Source organism: Vanessa cardui, chromosome 22 (assembly GCF_905220365.1).
Source record: "Vanessa cardui chromosome 22, ilVanCard2.1, whole genome shotgun sequence".
Lineage (NCBI taxonomy): Eukaryota > Metazoa > Arthropoda > Insecta > Lepidoptera > Nymphalidae > Vanessa > Vanessa cardui.
In genome coordinates this window covers 2,050,088-2,073,281 of record NC_061144.1, presented here as the reverse complement: position 1 = coordinate 2,073,281, position 23,194 = coordinate 2,050,088, and the positions used below count along the sequence as shown (strand labels likewise).

The 23,194-nt window shown below is 32.4% G+C and overlaps 1 protein-coding gene across 2 annotated transcripts in view; it reads right to left on the bottom strand.

Annotated features, from left to right (window-relative positions):
- LOC124539281 overlaps window positions 1-23,194 on the bottom strand; it is a 149,715-nt gene that overhangs the window by 5,518 nt on the left and 121,003 nt on the right. For both annotated transcript variants that reach the window (XM_047116616.1, XM_047116615.1), the window contains one exon: window positions 6,310-8,210. In XM_047116616.1, the coding sequence (XP_046972572.1) occupies window positions 6,316-8,193 (1,878 nt within the window). In that variant the 5' untranslated portion in view covers window positions 8,194-8,210 and the 3' untranslated portion in view covers window positions 6,310-6,315. The remainder of the gene's footprint in view (window positions 1-6,309; window positions 8,211-23,194) is intronic.

The following is a 23,194-nucleotide window of genomic DNA, read 5'->3' as shown; positions in this document are numbered from 1 at the left end:
CAAATCCAGACAAGCCTCACTGAATATTCATGTGATTAATTTGTATTTATAATTAATCTCGTGCTTGGCGGTGAAGGAAAACATCGCGAGGAAACCTGCATGTGTAAAATTGCATAGAAATCCTGCCAAATGTGTATTCCACCGTATTGGAACAGCGTGGTTGAATAAGTTCCAAACCTTCTTCTCGAAAGGGAGAGGAGGTATTAAACCAGTTTTGGGAAAATTAGAGGCTGTTGTTGTTGTTTTGTTATTGTCCTTAATTAAAGTTTAAATTTTAACATGTGATTAGTTCCGAAGGTACTTCTGTAAAGCTGGAGTGGTCAATTGAGAAGAATCACTAAAATTTTCCTTAGCATTAAGTGTAGTTTTCAATTCATTGGTCAAGCTGTTTAAGTGTAAAAATTATTTCGCTCCACTAAATAAGCATTTAATGGTCTGCAAAACTTTGGGTGATTTACTCAATCGACCATTTTAGCTATAATTTGGGAATGAAACCTCTTTGCTATTATCTTTTCATGTTCAATATTTGGACATAATAAAATATCAATATATAATTTATATTTTGATTGTGATTTTGTGAGTTTATAATCATTTTGTTACATGCGAGTGGAGTATGTTTTGAAAATCGGCGACTTCACTAAAATAAACGAAAGGATCAACGATAATAAGTACATTTGTGTTGTGTATATTTAAGTGTATATTTATGGCCCAGTGGCTAGAATATACCACTATATATATGTGCTTGATTTGTGTTTATAATTTATCTGTGAAGGAATAAAAAGAAAAAGGAAAAAAAGGAAAAAAAAGGATTAATCAAACATTTTAAATTGCAAATAACAAAAATCGTTTAACCGAATATTATGTTATCTATATCTAAAATAATGTTATATATATCTATACTAATATATAATCTAGTCTGTCTGTACACTCAATATTTTTGTCGAATTTCGTTATAAATATTCGTATTATGAATTACTAATAATTGTCATGAGTTTTATCATTTATTTTTTGTTTATATGTCCTGCTATAACTTAAGAACGGTTTACTACGAACGAACTACTGATTATCTTACATAAATAATATATGTTTAATTCCCAGCGAAGCGGGTGGGTTAGTATGACATAACAGTTTGGCCTTTCGTATCACAATCGTGTGTGACAGACGCATAAAAAACTCATGACTCATCCAGTTGCATTATTTGGCGGAAAAATTGACATTTATCCGTACATAGTGAGGTCATTGACTTTTCTTATTCGCTATTTAATTAGTTTTATTTTTAAACATGACGTATGATTTTTATTTATTTGTTTTCAAGTTGATAATTGTATTGAAAATGTTCTTTAATGTCTGTTTCATGTTTTTAATTAAATTTAATTGGTTGCAAATATATAATGAAATACGAGCTTGGAACGAATAATTATTTGTGTATACTTGGTATTACCTACAGATACAAATTGGTCATCATAGATTCACCATGGAAGTACGTTCGAATGAATATTTATTTATATTACAATACTAGTAGCACCAACGTTGGATCAAACAATGTTGGAACAAACTAAGGAATTTATGACTCTTTTATTTTAAATAAATTAGAGTATAGATGATGCAAATTGGTCATCATTGGCTAAAGATAAGCAATGTAAGAAATATTAACTAACCATTATTGCCATATACCTTGTTCCGATAGTTAACCTTTTGCCTGTTGTCCAACTGAGCGTTCAAATCAGAACACAACTGTAAGAATAGGCTATTTGACAACGCGAAAAAAAGTATCAATTATTCTAATCAGTGTATATTATGAGTTTAAAAATGGTTATTTATCAATGAAAATAATACTTAAATTGTTCAAAAATCCTTAAATAAAAATGATTTTTTTTCAAACGTTTGTCACGTGACATAAAACGCTTCTGATTGGCCGGGATTAAGATGAAGTCACTTGTCGTTCTTATAGGAATCTAATGAGCGAATTATTACATATTATAAAAAAAAGAAAGGCCGCGTCTGTCTGTATGTTCGCGAAACTCCAAATCTACTGAACGGATTAATGCGGTTTTCACTAATAGGCAGAGGGAATCATAAGGAAGGTTTAGGTATATTTTAAAAAGGTTTTTGTGTCAATAAGTTGAAATAGAACAACATTTGTTAAACAGGTTGGAAAAATCAACAAAAAATATATAAATAAAAGGTAAAATTATTAAAAAAAGTCTTATGTTCACCCGTGCGAAGTCGCCGCTAGTGTCTTATAAGTCTAACTATAGTCAAAGAAAAGTTAATGAAGCCTTACAAGTTTATAGCCTAATCTATTACGGGCTATTTATTTTTATTATATTAGTTAAGACTAATGTGTTTGCATGACGCGGCTGACATTGGACACAGGCTGTGGGCGTGTAAGAGGCGAGCCGCCGCTCCTTCTAATTAGTGGATGGAGGTTATAACAAAAATCACACCATAAAATGTTTTTTTTTTTTTTTATTATATTTTGCTTTAATTAACAGGTTGTGTTTTGTTTATCTAATCGCTTCGATAGTTTAGTGGTTTGTACTGTTTCTCACAAGGTTCGGATTTCGAATCTCGGGTCAGGTTTTTTTAATGAAATTCTTAGTAATGTTATTAGTACTTTTTTTGATAGGGCTTTGTGCAAGCTCGTCTGGGTAGGTACCAACCACTCATCAGATATTCTATTGCCAAACAACAGTACTCAGTATTGTTGTGTTCCGGTTTGAAGGGTGAGTGAGCCAGTATAACTACAGGCACAAGCTAGGCACATCTTAGTTCCCAAGGTTGGTGGCGCATTGGCGAAGAAAGTTCTTACAGTTAATTTTCTTACAGCGCCATTGTCTATGGGCGGTGGTGGCCACTTAGCATGAGGTGGCCCATATGCTCGTCCCCCAACCAGAGTTGCTGTTAGAAGATGAAAGTGTAAGTGACATCAAAACATACTGGTCTTTGAATAGCGAAAAAGTTATAGTAGGTAAGTTAGTCTTATATGTAGTCGATATCCTGTCAGGAGAAGGCAATTCTAATAAGAATTTAGGATAAAAATTGCATCAAATTAATATTATTTTAGTATGAGTCTGTTTCATTAAAGTCATAGTATAACATTAAAATAACTATTGCAATGAAAAGGACGACGAAATAAAATCGTTATTACCAAAGAATAGTCGACTGCCTAACACATGATACTGCTTATGTGTGCGTAAACATAGTCTCTTCTTATTCCTGACTCTTGTGATCCCATTGGATAACAATATCACAAAGGAAAGAGTTAATATGCTAGGATTGGCGTAACATTTTTTAAACTTCGAACAGTCCCTGAGTTTTTTTTTAATAGTGGCCAGACCAGATTTTTGAATTAAGAACATCAGAATTTATATGAAATCAAAATAAAATTTATTCAAGTAGGCTTTTACAAGCACTTTTGAATCGTCATTTTACAATTAAGTAAAGCTAGCACTGGTTCGGAAAGTAGATTCTACCGAGAAGAACCGGCAGGAAACTCAGTAGTTACTCTTTTTCAACATTTAAAAAATATAAAGTCAAGTTAGTTAAATACAATTATTTAAATTAATATATCCTGCTTGGAAGTCAACAGGTATTAAATCCACGCTTTTTTATCATCTATTAAATCTTTTATCGAATGATATGCCTTCTTTACCAAAGTATTTTTTATAAACGATTTGAAACTTACGAAACGGCAAAGTTAAAAATGTCTGCAGAATTTTATTATAGAAACGGATACTTTGCCCCAAGAAGGATTTATTGACTTTACGGAGTCGGAAACTGGGCGTAAGCTTATAGAAAAACTAAGTCAACAAAACGAGGTAAATAATAACTTAATATGAAAATTAATAGATGTTACGATAGGTAATTGTACTGTTACCGTAAAAGCTATTTTATTCAAATAACCTTTGCCATAAGCGGAACAGTTTATCTATCTTTTTATAACAATTTCTTTCGTCGTAATTCGTAATCGACAAAGTGCATGTTCCTGCGATATTATACATGCAAATTTAATTGCATGTATAATAAATTTATTAAATTATGAATAATTATATAGCTTTTAAAATAATTAATATTTCCAATTACTAAGTGGATGTTACTCTATAATGGAAACAATTATTTGTCGTGCATGCAAAATATATTATTAAAATTGTAAAAAAATGTATGTCGGAGATGGTGAATTTACACTTATATATAAATACTAGTATGTAAGTATGTATTTCTGACCTCATTTATTAGAATGACAATAACACACAACGTGATTACGTTTTACAGATTGTCAGTTGAGAGATCTCAATAGTTTATAAATCAGTGTATGTTGAATGAGGCTCTTGGTCTTAGGTCAGCTACAGCGCCAGACGTGCGTACTGACTGAAGTAACAATTTCAACATATCAGATGACAACAACTTAGATCCATTGGAATCTGCGGCGCATGGACATTTCAACAACAGCAGCCTGTAAAATTCCCACTGCTGGGCTAAAGGCCTCCTCTCCCTTTAAGGAGAAGGTTTGGAACATATTCCACCCCGCTGTTCTAATGCGGGTTGGTGGAATATAGATGTGGCATAATTTCTATAAAATTTGTCACGTGCAGGTTTCCTCACGATGTGTTCCTTCACCGCTAAGCACGAGATGAATGCTTGCCTGGGTTTGAACCTGCAATCATCGGTTAACATGGACGCGTTCTAACCACTGGGCCATCTCTACATTTTAACATATACTTTTAAAAAATAAGTTATGTTACAATCAGGGATGGTAGAGCCTATTATTGAGCAAAAATCGAATGAGTTATTAGTGACATAATTGAATTCCGTAAAAGGTTATATTATCATTTCCAATATTAATACAATTTCCTGACTAATTTGCCAATTTTAAATGTTGCCTCATGATTGCTTTCCTAGTTGTTTTATGGATTGCTTAGCATTTCCACAATCGATTTTACATACGGCCTATCACGATTCGCAAAATTGCAAAATATTTGAAGACGCAACTCGAAACAAGTTTTAATACTCATCGTTTGTTTATTACTGAGTATATTTTATTGTATCTAAATTCGGAATAATATGCATGAAATTTAATTTATTTTTTATATGACAGGCTTAACAAACAGTACTTAGTTATATAGTTTAATAAATAACATGTCTAAAAAAGTGTAAATATTACAAATGCATTAAGGAAACTGTTTTGATATTATATTGATACAGTCTTCGGAATTTCGGTATCACAATAGAAATTTGTCATAAAATTTAAGGTTTGATTTCCACAAAATATACATAATTATTTTAATAAAATCTTTCGTTCTGATACACCAGCAACGTACAGTCAAAACTTCTGAGTCTAGAGAGCTAAAATTTGGAACATATGTTTATTTGATAACGTAATCGCTAAGTAAATGAATTTTAGAAATTTCAACTTAAAGGGAAATGCGACAGGTACAAAGTTACCCCTTCTATTTATTCCTTCTACTAGCGACCCGACGCGGCTTCGCACAGGTGCAATAATATGACATCATAGTAGAAACTTCTGAAATTATCAGTGTTTCTTTACTAAATTGTCCATATGTTATATAAATCCCTTCCTCTCGAATCACTCTATCTATTAAAAAAACCGCATAAAAATCTGTTGCGTACTTTTAAAGATTTAAGTATACATAGGTATATAGGGAAGGAGAAAACGACTTTGTTTTATAGTATGTTGTGATTTCCCAAGAATTTTATTTTATATGTCCAGCTATATTTTATTCTTTTCTTTTAAATTAAATATAATATGAGTCATTACTATTCGTTTATTAAACATGTTAAAGATATTTATCAGATGAGGTACAAAAGGTTCGACATTGCGTTAATCAATTCATACCTACTTGAATAAGAATGAAAGTTTTGACATTAAATAACGCCTCGCAACCAATGATAGATATTGTGAAACAGACGTCCAATATTATTGAATTGTAATAATTTCTGTAACTTTGTCAAATTAAATAATGATTTGATTTGATTTGGTAACGTTATAGAGTTATTATAAATATAAATTAAGGAATGGTATAGTAATCACTTTTTTAAAAGTAGATCAATCTATATTACATCAGCTTCACTGCCGTAACAGAAGTATCTTGATCCAAATCTTATACTGACAAATATCTTGAGTGTAGTTTGCAAAAAGTAACAAATGTAACAACAACAACAACAGCAGCCTATAAATTTCCCACTGCTGGGTTAAGGCTCCCTTTGAGGAGAAGGTTCGGAACATATTCCATCACGCTGTTCCAATGCAAGTAAAACAAAAGTTAATTAAATTGTGATGATACTTACCAAGAACTAAAGATACAGCGTAGGCACTCGTTTCTGCGTTCCCAACGACAATTTGTTTCCAATCTTCTTGTAGCCTTCGTTTTTAACTCTAGATTTGGACTTTTCATTCGTTTCAACAGGACAACCCTTCAACTCCCAAACTAAATTCGTCAATGATTTAGGTCTGCTCAATCTTCTCGATCTTTTCTCTGGTAACTTTGGACCGTTGCCAGAATCCCCTGACGTTCTGCCACCCGAATGACTCGAATCTAACGTACCATCTAATTCCATGGCCTGGTGGATATTCGATAGACTTTTGTAGCGTATATTAAAGATAGGTGAATCTCCCTTGGCTAAAGGGCGGATAGGACTAGTTCCAGGACTAGGCGCCTCTTTAGTTGGCGAATGACTCTTTTGACTCAGTAAAACCCTACCTTTATTATTACTTACACTGTTTTTAATGTAAAGCTTCGGCAAATTTGGCGCCGGTGCAATTGAACATTTCTCTTTGTATACTGTTATTGGCGTTTCTTTTGTTATGTTGATTGATTTTCGTGTTCTCTTTTCGGCTTTTTGGTTCAAAGGTTTCTTAGTGGGTATCGTCTCTATTGGAGGCGGCTCAGGTTTGATTTCGGTTATTAAGGGCATGTGTATCGGCGTAGCTGCGGGAGACGAAGGTGCGGATTCATGTCTTGTTAGTTCATTGCAATAAGAAGCTTTAATGTTTTTAGGTAGCGGAGCGAATCCTCTGACGTAGTCATAAATTTGATCTATTTCATCATACTCGTCTGGGATACTGTGGTCATCCCTGTGACTGCTATAGATGTGACTGTGACGATTCATGTATTTGTGTTGATTCGCTGAATCCGATGATGCACTTCTTCTTAAAAAATATCCCGTTTTTATTATAGGTGGAGCATGCGGAGTTGCGTTCAGTAATCTCTTAGGATCTCCAAGCTTACCATCTAGTACGTGTATTCGGTCTACTACGTCTACGAGCAACCTGTTACATTTTTCAACAAGTCTAGAGAATTCCATGAAGTTCTTGATGTGTTCTTCATTTTTACATCTTAGCATTTTCAACGGAGCTGCAAGTGGCAATGCAACCAGCGCGTTCCCTTCCTTTTGTAATGGTAAAGCGAAAACGTGATCTTCTTCGAACAAAGATAGCAATCTCAGTTCTGGAACAAAATGGCTCGCACTCTTTAAGCCTCTAGGCGGAGTTCCGTGTACGAGTCTAACAGTAATAGGCAATCGTTTCGTTAGTAACGTTTTCGCAGTGTGAACTCCACTTATATTTTCTTCTTTAGCAACAGCTGAGAACTTTCCCCTTTGATCTAAGCTTAGTAGAATAGTATCTCCCTTGGAATCAGTGCACTTTAAATATTTATTTTTACCTAAAAACGCTTCCCCTCTGGGCATTATGACTTCACCGGCTGGTAGGTTTCTTGCTCCGTCAGCAGTGAGGTTTCCGTCTAAATCAATTTTAGCGCATATTACCCTAACAGGTTCTCTAACTAAACAGCCATCATCAAGCTTTCGTCTCGCCAGCTCTGATACATGTTCTATACACCGGACTGCTCTACCTTCCTCGCTTAATAACTCGAAATAACCTTTATAAGTTTCGGGGATGGCAATCCTGGGTCCAACGCTGACCATTCGTCTTCCCTCCTTTAATTTTATGGCTTGGGCGATAATTTTCTTTCTCTTCCCTGCTGACACGAGTAAGGCTGTACTCTGTAAGCCAGGACTCGGTAGCGTTGGCACTCCAAGGCCTCCATACTGGCCTTTGATGATTTTAGCGACGTTTGGGAGTCGGTTCTTTACGACGAACTCTCTGAGGTAGTGGCCTTCGTCTGACCAGCGGGATGCCGCGACCACGACTTGGCCGTCTGTGGCTGCCATGGTGAGTTTTGTCACATCTGGAAAAGAGATAATAATATTTTGAATAAAAATCGAATGAAAAAACAGCACAATAACAATTTAGTTAGTCTAAAAGCTTTAACCAAATAAGTTTTTTGACGAATACAGTTACCACTTATCTAAATAATAATCTCGAAATCGGATGAAACAATTTCATAACAGTTGATAGAGAACATTATAGCAGTAAACCATTGTGGCGAGTGAAATAGCCATAACAGAGTTTCCATTGTCATGCTCCGTCAACTTTTTGATAAAAGAACTATAATTTAAAGTCATGCACCATACAAGTTTTTACACGGTACGAGAGCAAATATTATTCTGATACAATTTATATGTACCTTCTCATATTCATAAAATAGGTACATGTATGTATCCGCGGGAGAAGTAAAACTTCTTAGGCGTTATTTAGAATAGTTATCATTTGCATGTAAATAATTAATTAAAATAAATTTATTAAGATAAATGTAGCTTCCTTTTCCATAAGAAAATATTTACTCAAATATTTTCTTATAAATGTAAATTAGATTTATAACAAAATAAATATTTTAAAATTATTTTAGTTACTGTTTTAATATTGACTTTTGATTGATACTTATACGTTCTATATGTATGTTTAGATTTTATGTAATTAAAGTATTACTCGAAATTTATTTAAACAATGGGTTAAAAAAAATTATCAGCTCTTCAGATGAACACAGACCAAAATTATATATAAAATAAATAATTATAATAATTGATATAATATTTAATATATAATTAGTGAATTAAAAATACTAACTTAGCTTTTTGATATAAAACAGTGTAATAAATTAATTATAGAATATATATTTAAACTTACGTCAAATAAGACGTCATTAGATGATGGAAACAGGCAATTAATGTAACGCAATATAATTCATATACAAACAAAATTTGTGACGCTTTCGTCGGCGAAAAGCTTAAATAGTTTGTGTGTTTCCTGTGAGATACGGTTCATATATGTAATTTGAGAGCTAAAATGATGAGATTATTGACTTTATTCAATAACTAGCGATTCGCTCCGGCTTCGGATTCAATGCTGATACTAAATATACTACAGATTTTATAAAATAACTACATCACATTAGAAACTTCTAAAATTATCCTCTGTAATCACTGTATCTATTAAATCGCATCAAAATCCGTTGCGTAATTTTAAAGATCTCAGGACACTTAGGGACAGACAGCGGTAAGCGACTTTGTTTTGTAATTTGTATTGATAAAGAATTAAATTGAAATATTAGCGTGTGTTATAGGAACACGGAATTAAATATCCTACAAATTTGAAGTATTAAGAAAAAGTATTAGTATAGTAGTCTTCATCTTCTTATTTCACTGATACTGATACATAAATGAGTGAGTACAGATGCGCCAGATTTAAATTCGACAGGTATCCTCACGATTTTTTCGTACCGTCGAGTACAAGATGATTGTCATAATACATGACATATAGTATCAATTTAGTGGCGTCTCACTCACCTGGAGTTAAGACCTACAAACTTCAGTTAAGTTTAGTATACTATATTATATGTTAACTATATAACAATCAGCGCACAGCTAAAGCCATATAATATTTTGACACTATGTATTATTATATTAGAAAATAATATTAATTATGGACGTCAAAATTAACGTTAAACAATGGAAACGGCGTGTCATCTCAATTTGGTGTCTGACCGCAAACAGAGTTTTTTTATACCAGTGATGTAAGTACAGTTAAAGTGAATCAGTGTTAGAAATGTGGAGTGTACTACGTGTGCCGGGGGCACACAGGGAGTTTTGAATTAAATAAACTTGTACTGCATGTGTAGTATAAAACAAAGTCGCTTCCTATTGTCTGAAATTTCGTTTGAACTCTGCAATGGATTTTGATGCGGTTTTCATTCATAATCATTCATTCAAGAGAAATAATTATATGTATAAAATATGCATGTTAGATTTGAGAAAAAGAACGATTTAAATTTTATTCTTCGTAAAAAAACATGTTTTTTTTTCTTTCATCGAAAAGTTGTTTATCGGTTCTTATTGGATTTCATTTAATGCGAACTAGCGTAGCGTTTATTTCTTATATAGCTAGATGGTCGTATACCACATACCACTGTATCACTATTGTTTATACATGATGCCATATTCAATTTGATCCAATCCTTACATCGCCAACGTTTCACCAACCTTGGACTCTAAATTTATTATTACTATAGAAAAAATCCATACTTACTAGTATTGTATTTTCTTTGCAAGTAAATTGCGTATGTACAAAATCGGTTCGGGTTGCTAGTATTGAATACAATAATAGGAAACAAGGCGTCGCTTTAAAATACATTTTAAAACAATAACAACTATCATATGTATTAATATAATTTATGCAATGGAATAATTAAAATTTATAACGAATATAACATTTTTTATTCTTGTACAATTACAATATTAAAAAGTCAAATAACTGAACAACATGTTTACCAATTTACATATAAAATAAATTATTAGTTATTTTTTTAATATTTAATATTAATTTGCATTCAAAACGCCTAAAAAAAAATTATATTCAAATCTAGAACTCGGTATGCCAACGTCGTCGAGGCGTAACGTAACCACATAATGTGGTTACATAAACCATTGTACATTGACCTTCATAAGTTCATAACACGCGAAAATTTAAACAGTGACGCAACGGTCAATGGAATTGGTTACGGTTTTTGCTGAACACGCTTTGAGTTAATTTCCTCGACTTTGTATGCAGTTTTCTTTTATTAAATAATCTATCGATGTAATTAAATTTAAATTTGTTTCATTAGTATAAAACAAAGTCGCTTACCGTTGTCTGTCCCTATGTATGCTTAGATCTTTAGAAATACACAAAGGAATTTCGATTGATTCGAAAGGAGCGTTTTTGTACATAGTACATGGACAATATAGTAAAGAAACATTGATAATTTTAGAAGTTTCTAATGTGATGTCGTAATTAAAAATGTTTGTAGTATAATTAATATCAGTATTGCACCCGTGCGAAGTCAGGGCGGGTCGCTAGTTATCAAATAAATTCAAAAATATCATGTGAAGGAAACTACTTTGTGGCTGAAATGGACTTGTTTACCCATACCTTTGAATTGAGCAGCGGAATACTCTCCAAAACATATCTATTTTCGTTAAGAATATTTTAGAATTATTTTGGGATCATATAAACACACACAACACACACATATTATAAATGATTATTTAATATTTCCTTAAGATTCATCAAATCAGAATTTGATTCATTTTTACTACTTCTGTTTGATTTATAAGGAGCTGACATGGCCAAGGCGATGATTGCAGGTTCAAGCCCAGGAAAGCACCACCATATATATATGTGCGTAATTCATCTCATGCTCGGCGGATCAACCCGCATTGGAACAACGTGGTGGAATATGTTCGAAATCCTTTCCATAGTGGGAGTGGAGACCTTAGCCCAGTAATTATGTAATCACGGTTTACGGTAAATTGGAAGAATTAAGAAAGATTATACTTGCTGTATTGTCAGATTTTATCACTGCTTTTAACCTAGATAGTGTTACTGTTTTTGTTTAAAATGTAACACTTTTATTTGATATTTTTAACGAATATATGCAGTATATAAGATTTAAGTGTACTTATTATATTAATATATTGATAAATTCAATATTTTACTATACAGATTTAAATATTTGGAATACGTCTGTATCTATAAAGCGTGGTCAATCACTGTTAAAAAAAACTTGCTTAAATTAGGCAAGAGCTGAGGAATTGCTCTTTATTAATAAATATTAGTTTTCACCTAAATAAACGTATCGGCTTATTATACTGGTTAGGTGTTATTAAGCGGGGCGATCGTAGGTTTTAGATATAAAAAAAAACTATTGGAGCTCAGCTGAGATGGCCCAGTGGTTAGAACGCGTGCATCTTAATCGATTGCTTAATGATTTCGGGTTCAAACCCAGGCAAGCACCACTATATATACATGAGCTTAGTTTGTGTTTATATTTCATCTCGTGCTCGGTGGTGAATGAAAACACTGTGAGGAAACCTGCATGTGTCTAATTTCATCGAAATTCTGCCACATGTGTATTACATCAACCCGCATCGGAACAGCGTGATGGAATGTGTTCCAAACCCTCTCCTTAATGGGAGTGGAGGCCTTATTCTAGCAGTGGAAAATTTACCAGGCTGTTACTTTACTTTACCTTTTATTGGAGTTTAAGCTTGATACCAATTTATTTCAAATTGTGTTCAGTGATTTAGCATGGAAATGTAACAGTCAGACAGACATACTATCAAACATACAAACTTCCATATAAACATTCAGCCAGAAGTAAAAGTTATTGATTGATAGATTAATAAAGTCTAACAGTTGTCGTTCATAAGCAGAAGCCTAAATATATTCCTAACGTCGGTAATAACGAAATACAAGACAACATTTTATCCCACATTAATTCACTTAAGAAAATAAGTTCGCAAGCGTTTTATAGGGAATGCCTGTGCGGAATTTTCATCCCACCAGTTAAGGCTGTGTTTTATATGTCAGTGATTAACAGTCTAAGTAATTAAATATATATGAGAGTCTTTATTTTATTTATTGTGCCCCTTCTAACCTATTGTAAGATTTCTAGCACAAAGGTTGCTTGGAAGAGATTGCTAATTTACCTATAAGGTCGCGTCTGTTTCACCAAAAGCATCTTTGGAAATTCTGATAAATGAAGCTGTATAAATATATGTATAATTAAGCTGTATACTATCATTGCATAAGGATAGGTTTTCTGTTTTAATTATGAATTATATACACGAATAAAGCACTTTTCTGGGTATTTATTTCAGCAAGATATAAGTGTTCTAGTTTAAAAATTCAATGTTGCACAAATATCTGATTGAATGTGACGACCTCTGTGGTCGAGTGGTGTGTACACTGGTTTTCATGGGTACACTCCGAGGTTCGATTCCCGGCCGAGTCAATGTAGATTATCATTAGTTTTCTATGTTGCCTTGGGTCTGAGTGTTTGTGGTATGACACAAGTTTAGCTACTTACATTGGGATCAGAGTAAAGTATGTAATGTTGTCTCATATTTATTTATTTATTATTAATGTGACCATTAAGAGCCTGTAAAGTTCCTACTGTTGGGCTAAGGCCTCTTGTCCCTTTGAGGAGAAGGTATGGAGGTATGAAGGTATTCCACCATGCTACTCCAACATGGGCTTGTTGGATACACATGTAACTGAATTACATTCATATTAGACACATGTAGGTTTCCTCACGATGCACGCGTTCTAACCACTGGGCCATCTCGACTTTGGTGAGTCTGTTTTGTTCACGAATGCATTTGCGTGATTCTGTCTGTCGCAAGTATTCCGATCATAGATTATATTTCCTTTGTCCGAGTACACTGGCTCACTCATCCTCCAAATTGGGACAAACCTATCAAATTGACGTGTGACAGTTAAAAAGATTGGATTTATCGCGACGAATCAAAACAATGCGATAAAGTTCTACAGCATTTAGCAATTCAATCGAAAACGTCTCAGATTTCGAGTCATCGGAGATATGAAATACAAAGAAATCACAAAGTCATCGATATTAGATAAAAAAATAATATTTATCTAACATTTCGCGGGCGACTGTACATCACGACTTCATCGCACGATTAAACCTATTGTGCTTGGAGATAATTTTGCGGCTAACTGTACTGGATTGCTTGTAGACAAATAAGGAACGTTTCTTGTGGCCATTAAACATTCGATTTATTACCACAAATACCTGCGGCATTGCTTAGATGTTTGAGGATGCGATTATATATAGCGTGTAATTGGTGGGAATTTAATGTTGTCCGTAGCTGAGATGGCCCAGTTGTTAGAACGCGTGCATCTTAACCGATGATTGCAGGTTCAAACCCAGCAAGCAGCACTATGTATATGAGCTTAATTTGTGTTCGAATCGTTAATGCACCATTGATCTTGAGAATTAATATATTATATCCTTGTGCCTGTAGTTACACTGGCTCACTTTTCAAAATGTACTGTCAGCAATGTTACTATTATTCTGTAGTTTTTTGTATGAGCTATTCTATAGCGTTGGTATTGTTTGAAGTGTGTGTAAGTTAGTGTTATTACTGGGGTATTATGGTACTCTGTAGAATCATTAATCCTAACCGGTTGTAAACGAAAAAAAAAAAAAAAATTAAACTATCGACAAGATCGTGTCACAAATTAGCCTTTTATTAAAGAACAAATAATATGATAATTAAAACATAATCTAAATAATGCAAATAAGCATTTCACGCGGTCGTGATATATACAATTACTATTTTTTATTAAATTTTGTATATAGTTATGGTCTGCCGTAATCCTACTTATTGTATACATATTTTATATTTTGATCGTTACTTTAAAATACTAAATCAATTAAATATCAATGAAATATACTCTATGAACATTATTTATTTGAAGAATATTTGAATAAATATTATAAACAATATTTTGAATAGTATATATCACTGTGACTTAATAACAGATTTGGATGTTTTTTTATTCGCTTATACTTCGCCTATTTCGCAGCCACAGAGGCCAGTGACGGACCGCTACACGGGTTTCCCATGGATGGCTGATTTATTACAGCCCGACTTGTCTCTAGCCCTGATTTGGACTATATTTATGCGATTCACGGTAATTATGACAACTAAGCTATACGTTTAAAAGATTTTTTTAATGGGACAAAGTTCTACAAGTTCGAAAATTCTAGTAAAAAATAATGGATGTAGAACTTTGTCTCTTTTATACGTTTAAAGTTTTTTTTTAATGAGACAAAGTTCTACATCTTTTGTCTTTTACTAGATTTTTTGATATAAGAAAGCCATGTCGTATAAACAAAATAAACAAGAATATATTACGATAATTAATAGCATGCAACCATCTTCGTCGGATTTCGAATCAAATGGTTATAGTCCAGTAATCGTCAGACTTACGGTGTAGTACCTAGTTTCATATTACTGCCAGGCATTTAGAGCATTTCACCAAAAGCAGGTGAAGCAGTATACTCTGCCAATGTATAGTCTGCCAATCACTGGCTATTAGTCTATTAGTTATAGACGCTCAATAATTTTCATGTCATTGACACATAAATAAAATAGATATAAAATAGTATACTATATAGTTTCTATTTTACATTCCATTTAAATTCATGGAGGTAGAAGAAATGATTTCCCAATACTGTTCATAATTAATAAATTAATAAAATTTCGATAAGTATATACGTATATAATTATTGTTCAATATTATTATGCAATAGTTGAAACATCTGGATGAAGCTTTGTGAGGCGTGAACGTCGCGTTTGTCAAATCAAAAGATTACCAAGTTAAAAGACGCATGTTACTTAAGGCTATTACACTCACTTAAAGTAAAAACTTTCCGCTTAGTTGGAGAGGAAAATAGATAGGCTTGGAAATAAGCTCTAGTATTGTATATAAGCTCTTAAGTAAATAGTTCCTTAGTTCTTTTCGCCTATTTGATTTTTGTAAAAGTAATATATTAGACAGTATTCTCACAGATGACATAAGATTTCGTGTTTAAATTTCGATTTTTTTCTATTGTTTTAAAATTTTATCACTTTTTCTCATAACTGTTTTGAATTCTTTTCAACCAACTTAAAAAAGAAGGAGGTTATCAATTCGTCTGTACTTTTTTTACTTAATTATCCATTCTGTGGTACTCTAGAACTGAATGATCTCACAGCTTGTAACCATTATATTTGTATTTATTATGTATCTCTTTTTTCTAGACTCATTAATAAAACGAATCAATAAAAACAATTATTTAAAATTAATGTTATAGACATCATTGTATTGACGAGAGGTTATTACTTAATTATTCTTATTTATAATCAATACATAAATAATATATTTCAAATAAAATTCAATTAAAATAGAGCTTTAAGTAAGACTATTTGGGTTCCATCCCAAGAAATATTTTACCACTACACAGCAGTATTAATTATTATTGTGTTCCGAATTGAAGGAAGTTTGAGCCAGGAACTACAGGCACAAGGGACATAACATCTTAGTTCCCAAGGTTGGTGGCGCATTGGCGATGTAAGGATTGATTAACATTTCATACAGTGCTCTATGGGCGTTGGTGACCAATTACCAACATGTGGATTATTTCCTCGTCCGGCTTTCTCGAAAATATATCTATTATACATGACAAACCGGTTAAATATCAATAGTAAACTAAACAATTGTCTATTAACAATCGTCAGACCTGTTATTCTCAATGAACAATCATTAACAAAATAGCGCATGTCACACACAATGCCGGTCCAAATTTCACGCCCCTAATGAGAGTACCAAACGGTCAACTAACTGTTTTATTAACATTTAAAATAAATTTAAAATTAAAAGTTTATTTATAACACTAGCAAGCCCCGGCTTCGCACGGTTGCAATGCTGGTATTGAATACACTACAGAATTTGTATATTTACGACATCACATTAGAAATAAATATACCTATTGGCCATATATTATATACAAATACTATCCTCTCGAATCTATTAAACTCTATGTATTAAAGTAAATAAAAATTTTAAACCAAAAAGGAAAACCGACTTCAAATAAAACAATATTTTAAAACAAATTAATATGCACTGAAAAGTAATTAAAATAATTGCGTAGTCAAAATATTTTTCAGAGTCCTCCTAAGTATAATGAAATGAAAAACATTAGACTTAAAAGTCGATTTACGATTATATAACGTAGTTACAATTATTGATATATTTGGAGCCGGTATTAATATCGGTTCACCCAGTGAAAAGTAATGAGATAACAAACAAACAAAAAAAAGGAAAAAAATATAGTCGATTCGATAAACTCCTCCTTTTTGAAGTCGGTTGAAAAAACTGCATCAAAATCGTTTGCGTAATTTCAAAGATCTAAGCATACATATGGACAGACAGCGGTAAGCGACTTTGTTTTATGCTATGTAAAGATAACAATACAGTAAGTTAACTGGGAAGTAGAACATTGGGTGTAAATATTCGTAAGCATTGTAAGGATAAGATTTGATTCAAATAGTAATTCTAGTTTCCTTCTGTATGAGAGAGATGACATTAATTGAGGTACTGCTGACTAATTGATGACACTAATTGGTATTTGTGTTTATAATTCATAGCGAATTCTTCGCTGAAGGAAGTCAGGAAGGGAGGAAACATTCATGTGTCTAATTTCAAAGAAAATCAACAAGTGGATCCGTACCCGACCCGTATCCGTATTAGAGCAGCATGGTGGAATATGCTTCTAATCTTCTCCTCAAAGTCAGAGGAGGCCTTGGCCCCAAAGTGGGAAATTTACAGGCCGTTACTATTTTATATATTAATAAACTAGCTACTCTTCTCGACTTCGCATAGTAAATAAGTTTTTGTATATATTTATACAGTTTTATTGGTTGACGAGGCGCGCGCCAGTCGCTAATTCTAAACAAACAAATTGTCAATTTATCGCAAGCGAATCGAAACGTGTTCGTTCAGTCGTTTTCCTGTTCTACTAAAACAACGATCCGTGTAATATAATTATGATTATAGCTGATATAAATAAATAATATTGGTGCGATTACCTTTAAGCAGATTTTCACTTTTGTGATTAGGCAAATTGGATCAGAGTTGAATCGTTTTAAAACTGCTATATGTTAGTAGAATGGGTCCCAATAGACCTTTCAGTTGCTCAAATGAGGTGGGGTGGAGGTTCTCAATTTGATTGTATTTTTTTTTCTCAAAACTTTCGAGTGGGCAAACCTATTTTGTTGACGATTTTTTGTAAGCTAATTATTAAGTTATTGAAGAATAAGCAATTACTATTTTTCACTTCTTAATGCATATTAATTTGTTTTGAAATTTTATTGTTTGAAGTCGTTTTTTTTGATAAATTTTTGTTCATACAAAGTAAACATGATATTTTTCGATAGGTATTAACATTTTCAAATTATGTCAATTTAAATATATAAAGACTCGATCAATAATGAATTCCGATTTACGTAATACCGTTAAGAATCCTTCCTTTTAATTAGTATAGATGCAGTTTAGCAGGTTTCGTTGTCAATACGTAACGGAATTACTAACCTTCCTGTTAGAAAAAAATAGCGGTTTGTAATCTTCACAGATGAGATCTTACGGTAAGTTGATGACGAGTGGACTGGGGTCCATTCGTAACGTTTTAATGAAAATAATTAGATATTAAATGAAATTAATCATTGTTATCTTAATTAATGATTTATATTGTTTTATTTAGGTTTGATTTTTGACGTGTCAGTGCTTTAAAAATGAATTAAAAAGTGATAACAAAAATGCATACAAATTATGTACATGTTTTGTTAATAATACCTATATTTGAATAAAAATTTTACGAAATATTTTATGAAAAATTTAAAAATTACTTTATTTTGGTGGTAGGGCTTTGTGCTAGCCCGTCTGGGTAGGTACCACCCACTCATCAGTTATTCTACCCGCCAAACAACAGTACTCAGTATTGTTGTGTTCCGGTTTGAAGGGTGAGTGAGCCAGTGTAACTTCAGGCACAAGAGACATTACATCTTAGCTCCCGAAGGTTAGTGGCACATTGACGATGTAAAGATAAGAATAGTTAATATTTCTTACAGCGTCATTGTCTATGGGTGATGGTGACCACTTACCATCAGGTGGCCCATATGCTCCTCCGCCAACCTATACCATAAAATATATGTCATTTAATATTAATAGAATAAAATATGTATAAAGTACTGTAAAGTTTGTGTTTGGATGGTTGCAGATCGATAAGTAAAAATCATCTTAACATTAAATAAAAAACAAAAGTTGTTACATACGCCTATATAACATAAAGGGAAATTAATTAATATTTAATACAATAGTACAGTTACACTTTAGTTAAGGAGAAGTAGGTTGTGGAGCCATAAATTAATTGCTAAATGGAAAACAATAAGAGTGACAGTTACCCCTTAATATTCCCGTTATTTATTAAACAACGTCCAATTTGAATGAGGAAAAGATGACATTACTAAAACTCGATTAAAAAAATAATGTAATAGTATCAAGTTCATTAATGTAGGTTTGACTATAGTAGTTGTGTATATACATACACACACGTATATACATTGTGTATATACATATACCCGTTTACACAGTTACAAGCAACAAGCTTAAAATTAGAGAAATTGACAAGCAGCAACTGGAAGCGCTCTTAAGCGATTAATAATAATTAATCCATATGTAATGAATAGTATTAATATCACAGTTATAATTATAATATTTAAATTTATAAATATTTTAAATCTAGGTATAAAAGAGAAATAACACGGATTAATCGTTAAATCTCACAAAATATAACACCTACAATATTGAGATTATACGAAATTTCACACCTATGAAGTAAGACAGGGTAGCTTGTGTTTATAAATTTCGCGCAAGTAAAGTAGCAAGTTCATCTAGTTATATACAGGGTTATTGGTAATTCGACGTATATCCGCTAGGAGGTGATAGGGGTGACTATTTGCAATAATTTTAACCCGCATATGCATGATCCAAAAGTGAACCATTTTTAGTTATTACGTTTTTTGGTTTTGTTCAAAATTTGTCAAAAATGCAACTTCAAACATCAAATATTTATTTAAAAATAAGTATCAATTAAAATAAATTGTTTTTTTTCTGTTTTATAACATATCTTATAATAGATTTTAATGGATACTCTTTATAAAATAAATTTTTGAAGTTTTTGAACTAAAAAACGTAATACTAACGTATAACTAAAAATGGTTCACCTTTGCACTATACATATGGGGGTTAAAATTATTGCATATAGTAACTCCTATCACCTCATAATGGATATACGTCGAGTTACCAATAACCCTGTATATTAACATATAACACTATGTGATGTGGATTCCGTTTTCATTCCGCGTTCTTGAATTAATATTCACGTGTAGTTTTTGGGTCATATAGACTATAACTCATACATTTTTTCTATCATAATGTTTATGCTAATATGGAAATTAATGAATAATCATTATAAAACATTTATTTATTTGTATAATTAAATATGAAATTATACACTTTCTAAAATAAATATGTATGAATGATAATATTTAAGATTAAGGTGGGAACTAATGGCTCTGTAACTTGTGATATGTCTTACTGTACCACTGTCTATGGGCAGCGGTTATCACTTATCAAATGGTCCATTTGCCACACCTATCATTATGGTTTTCGTGGGTACGCCACTCCGAGGTCCCGGGTTCGATTCGAGTCGATGTAGATTATAATAAGTTTTCTATGTTGTCTTGGGTCTGGGTGTTCGTGGTATCGTTGTTACTTCTGATGAACTTCTGAACACAAATGCTTTAGCTACTTACGTTGGGATCAGAGTAATGTATTTGATGTTGTCTCCTATTATTATTATTATTATGAAAAAGTTCTCCTCTTACATACGGAAAAACTAGTTTTTCTTGGTGGTAGGGCTTTGTGCAAGCCTACCTGGTTAGGTACCACCCACTCATCAGATATTCTACCGCTAAACAACTGTACGCAGTATTGTTGTGTTTCGGTTTGAAGGGTGAGTGAGCCAGTGTAGCTACAGGCACAAGGGACATAGCATCTCAGTTCCCAAGGTTGGTGGCGTATTGACGATGTAAGGAATATTTAATATTTCTTACATTATTGTCTATGGGTGATGGTGACCACTTACCATCAGAGGGCCCATATGCTATAGCAAAAATAATACCAATTCTGCAAATTTGATGTGAAACATCTAGGGGAATGCTTTATAGGTAAGATAGACTACGTACGCTGTCACAGCTAGAGACATAACTGTCTTATGTAATTATAGCGCCTTTTTGTTACATTTTAGTCATCAGCTTACAAATTATATTTAATACTAGCGGAACCTGCGGCTTAACTCGCTTGAAATTTATTAAATACAAAGTTCTAGCCTCCGTTTTATCTCCTCAAGGATGGAGTACCGTACTCCAGTTTATTAGATACTAGCATGACGCGGGATGCTGATACTAAATATACTATAGAATGTCTCACAAAGTTCACAGTTTTTCAGTCATTGGAAAATACAAACCGCTACGTCTTAGGAAATCGAATTATGCGTGTTTCTCTACCATATTGAGTATGTATTATCCATATAAATTCTCTTGATTCAATTTATATATTAAAAAAAACGCATCAAAAACCGTTGCGTAATTTTAAAGATCTAAGCATTCATAGGGACAAGCTGCGATAAGCGACTTGGTTTTATACTATGTATTGATTCTATAGAAAATTTCTATCACTTTTATTGACCCGAATTGTTGTTTATATGTATTGTATATTTAAATAGAATAGAAATCATCCGCGATAGTAAAAGTTTTGACATCCTACCGCAAACAACTTTCCTTAGAAATCTTGTAACATAAATAACAGTTATTTAACGTAAAAACGTAATAATATGTAATGTTTGCACGCGATTCAACTGATACAAGTAAATTATATATTTATGTAATTACAACTTCTAAGAGTTTAATTGTATTTCATTAACATCAATTTTGTTTAATTACAAGTGTGAGCTTCAGGGTAGGTGTAAGTTTACGGTAGAATCTTCGTTCCGGACTGATTTCATATAAATCTTATACTAAATAAAATAAATACAAAATAGAAAAAAGTAATATCAAAATCGGTCCACCCAGTTAAAAGTAATGAGGTAAAAAAATACAGATGAATTGATAACCACCTCCTTTTTGAAGTCGATTGAAAATACGTTTCAAAAATGCTTTAATGTTGTTTTTTTTAATATCGCTTTGAAATTAGCCATTATTTCTCGCAAAAAGGAAAGAATAAAAAATGGTTATTGTGGGCTATCCCTAAAAAATACGTATACCATCGTGGACTTTTTTAAAGCCCCTTTTGAGGCGTACAATAGTGTAGTACATTATTTTGATCTATCTGTAAAAAAATATATATTACATCACTTTAGAAATGTCTAAAATAATCAGTGTCTCTCCACTATATTGTACATGTATTATACATATAAATCAATATATCAATATAACGCATTAAAATCCGTTATGTAATGTAAAAGATTTAAGCATATATAGAGACAGACAGCGGTAAGTTACTTTGTTTTATATCATGTATAATATAAATATATTGATATAGTATATCATTTGATCAATTGAGATATCCTATTTCATCAACCATCTTTAAAACTTAAACAGGCTCATCGCTGAAGTTATGATTAATCTGACACGTACACCTATCAATACACTGGACCAGAGCAATGGTTTAAGTCCCAAACCCTCTACTCAAGAGAAAAACAGTCCTAGGAAAACATATTTAGAGACTTTTATAAATACGATTACGTATTTTGTTTCTTTTAATGATGCAATTTGCATCTGTGCTCGTGTAATAAAGCCGGCTAGTTATTGCTATCAGGAGTGATATTATGTATGACATGACTTGTAACTTTATTATACGTGGACAGCTTTGACCGTTAGTACATGTACACTTGCGGACAAGTTTAAGTATACACTCATCTCAGATTAGTCCAACAGTTTATTGTAATAAATGATTCATTATCTATGGTTCTGTCTGACTTTTTTTCTGTGGTCTAGAATGATATGGTCTATGTAGTTTCTTGGTAGCACCAGTTAATCAGATATTCTAACGCCAGAAAATAAAACTGTACTAGTGTTATAAGGAATTGTTAATATTATTGGTGAACCAATAAAAATATCACATTATCCATCTGCTTTATTCTGAAATAGAAATTGAACAGGCACATAAATTTTGTAATTTTAATACGAATTTATTTCGATTTATTTATATCGACCAGTGTAAATCTGTACGGTTTAATTATCTCGCGAATCACGCGTTAATTAAAAAATCGCGTTATCACGCGTTAATTTTACATACTTAAGTGCAAAAATTATGCAATAACGGATA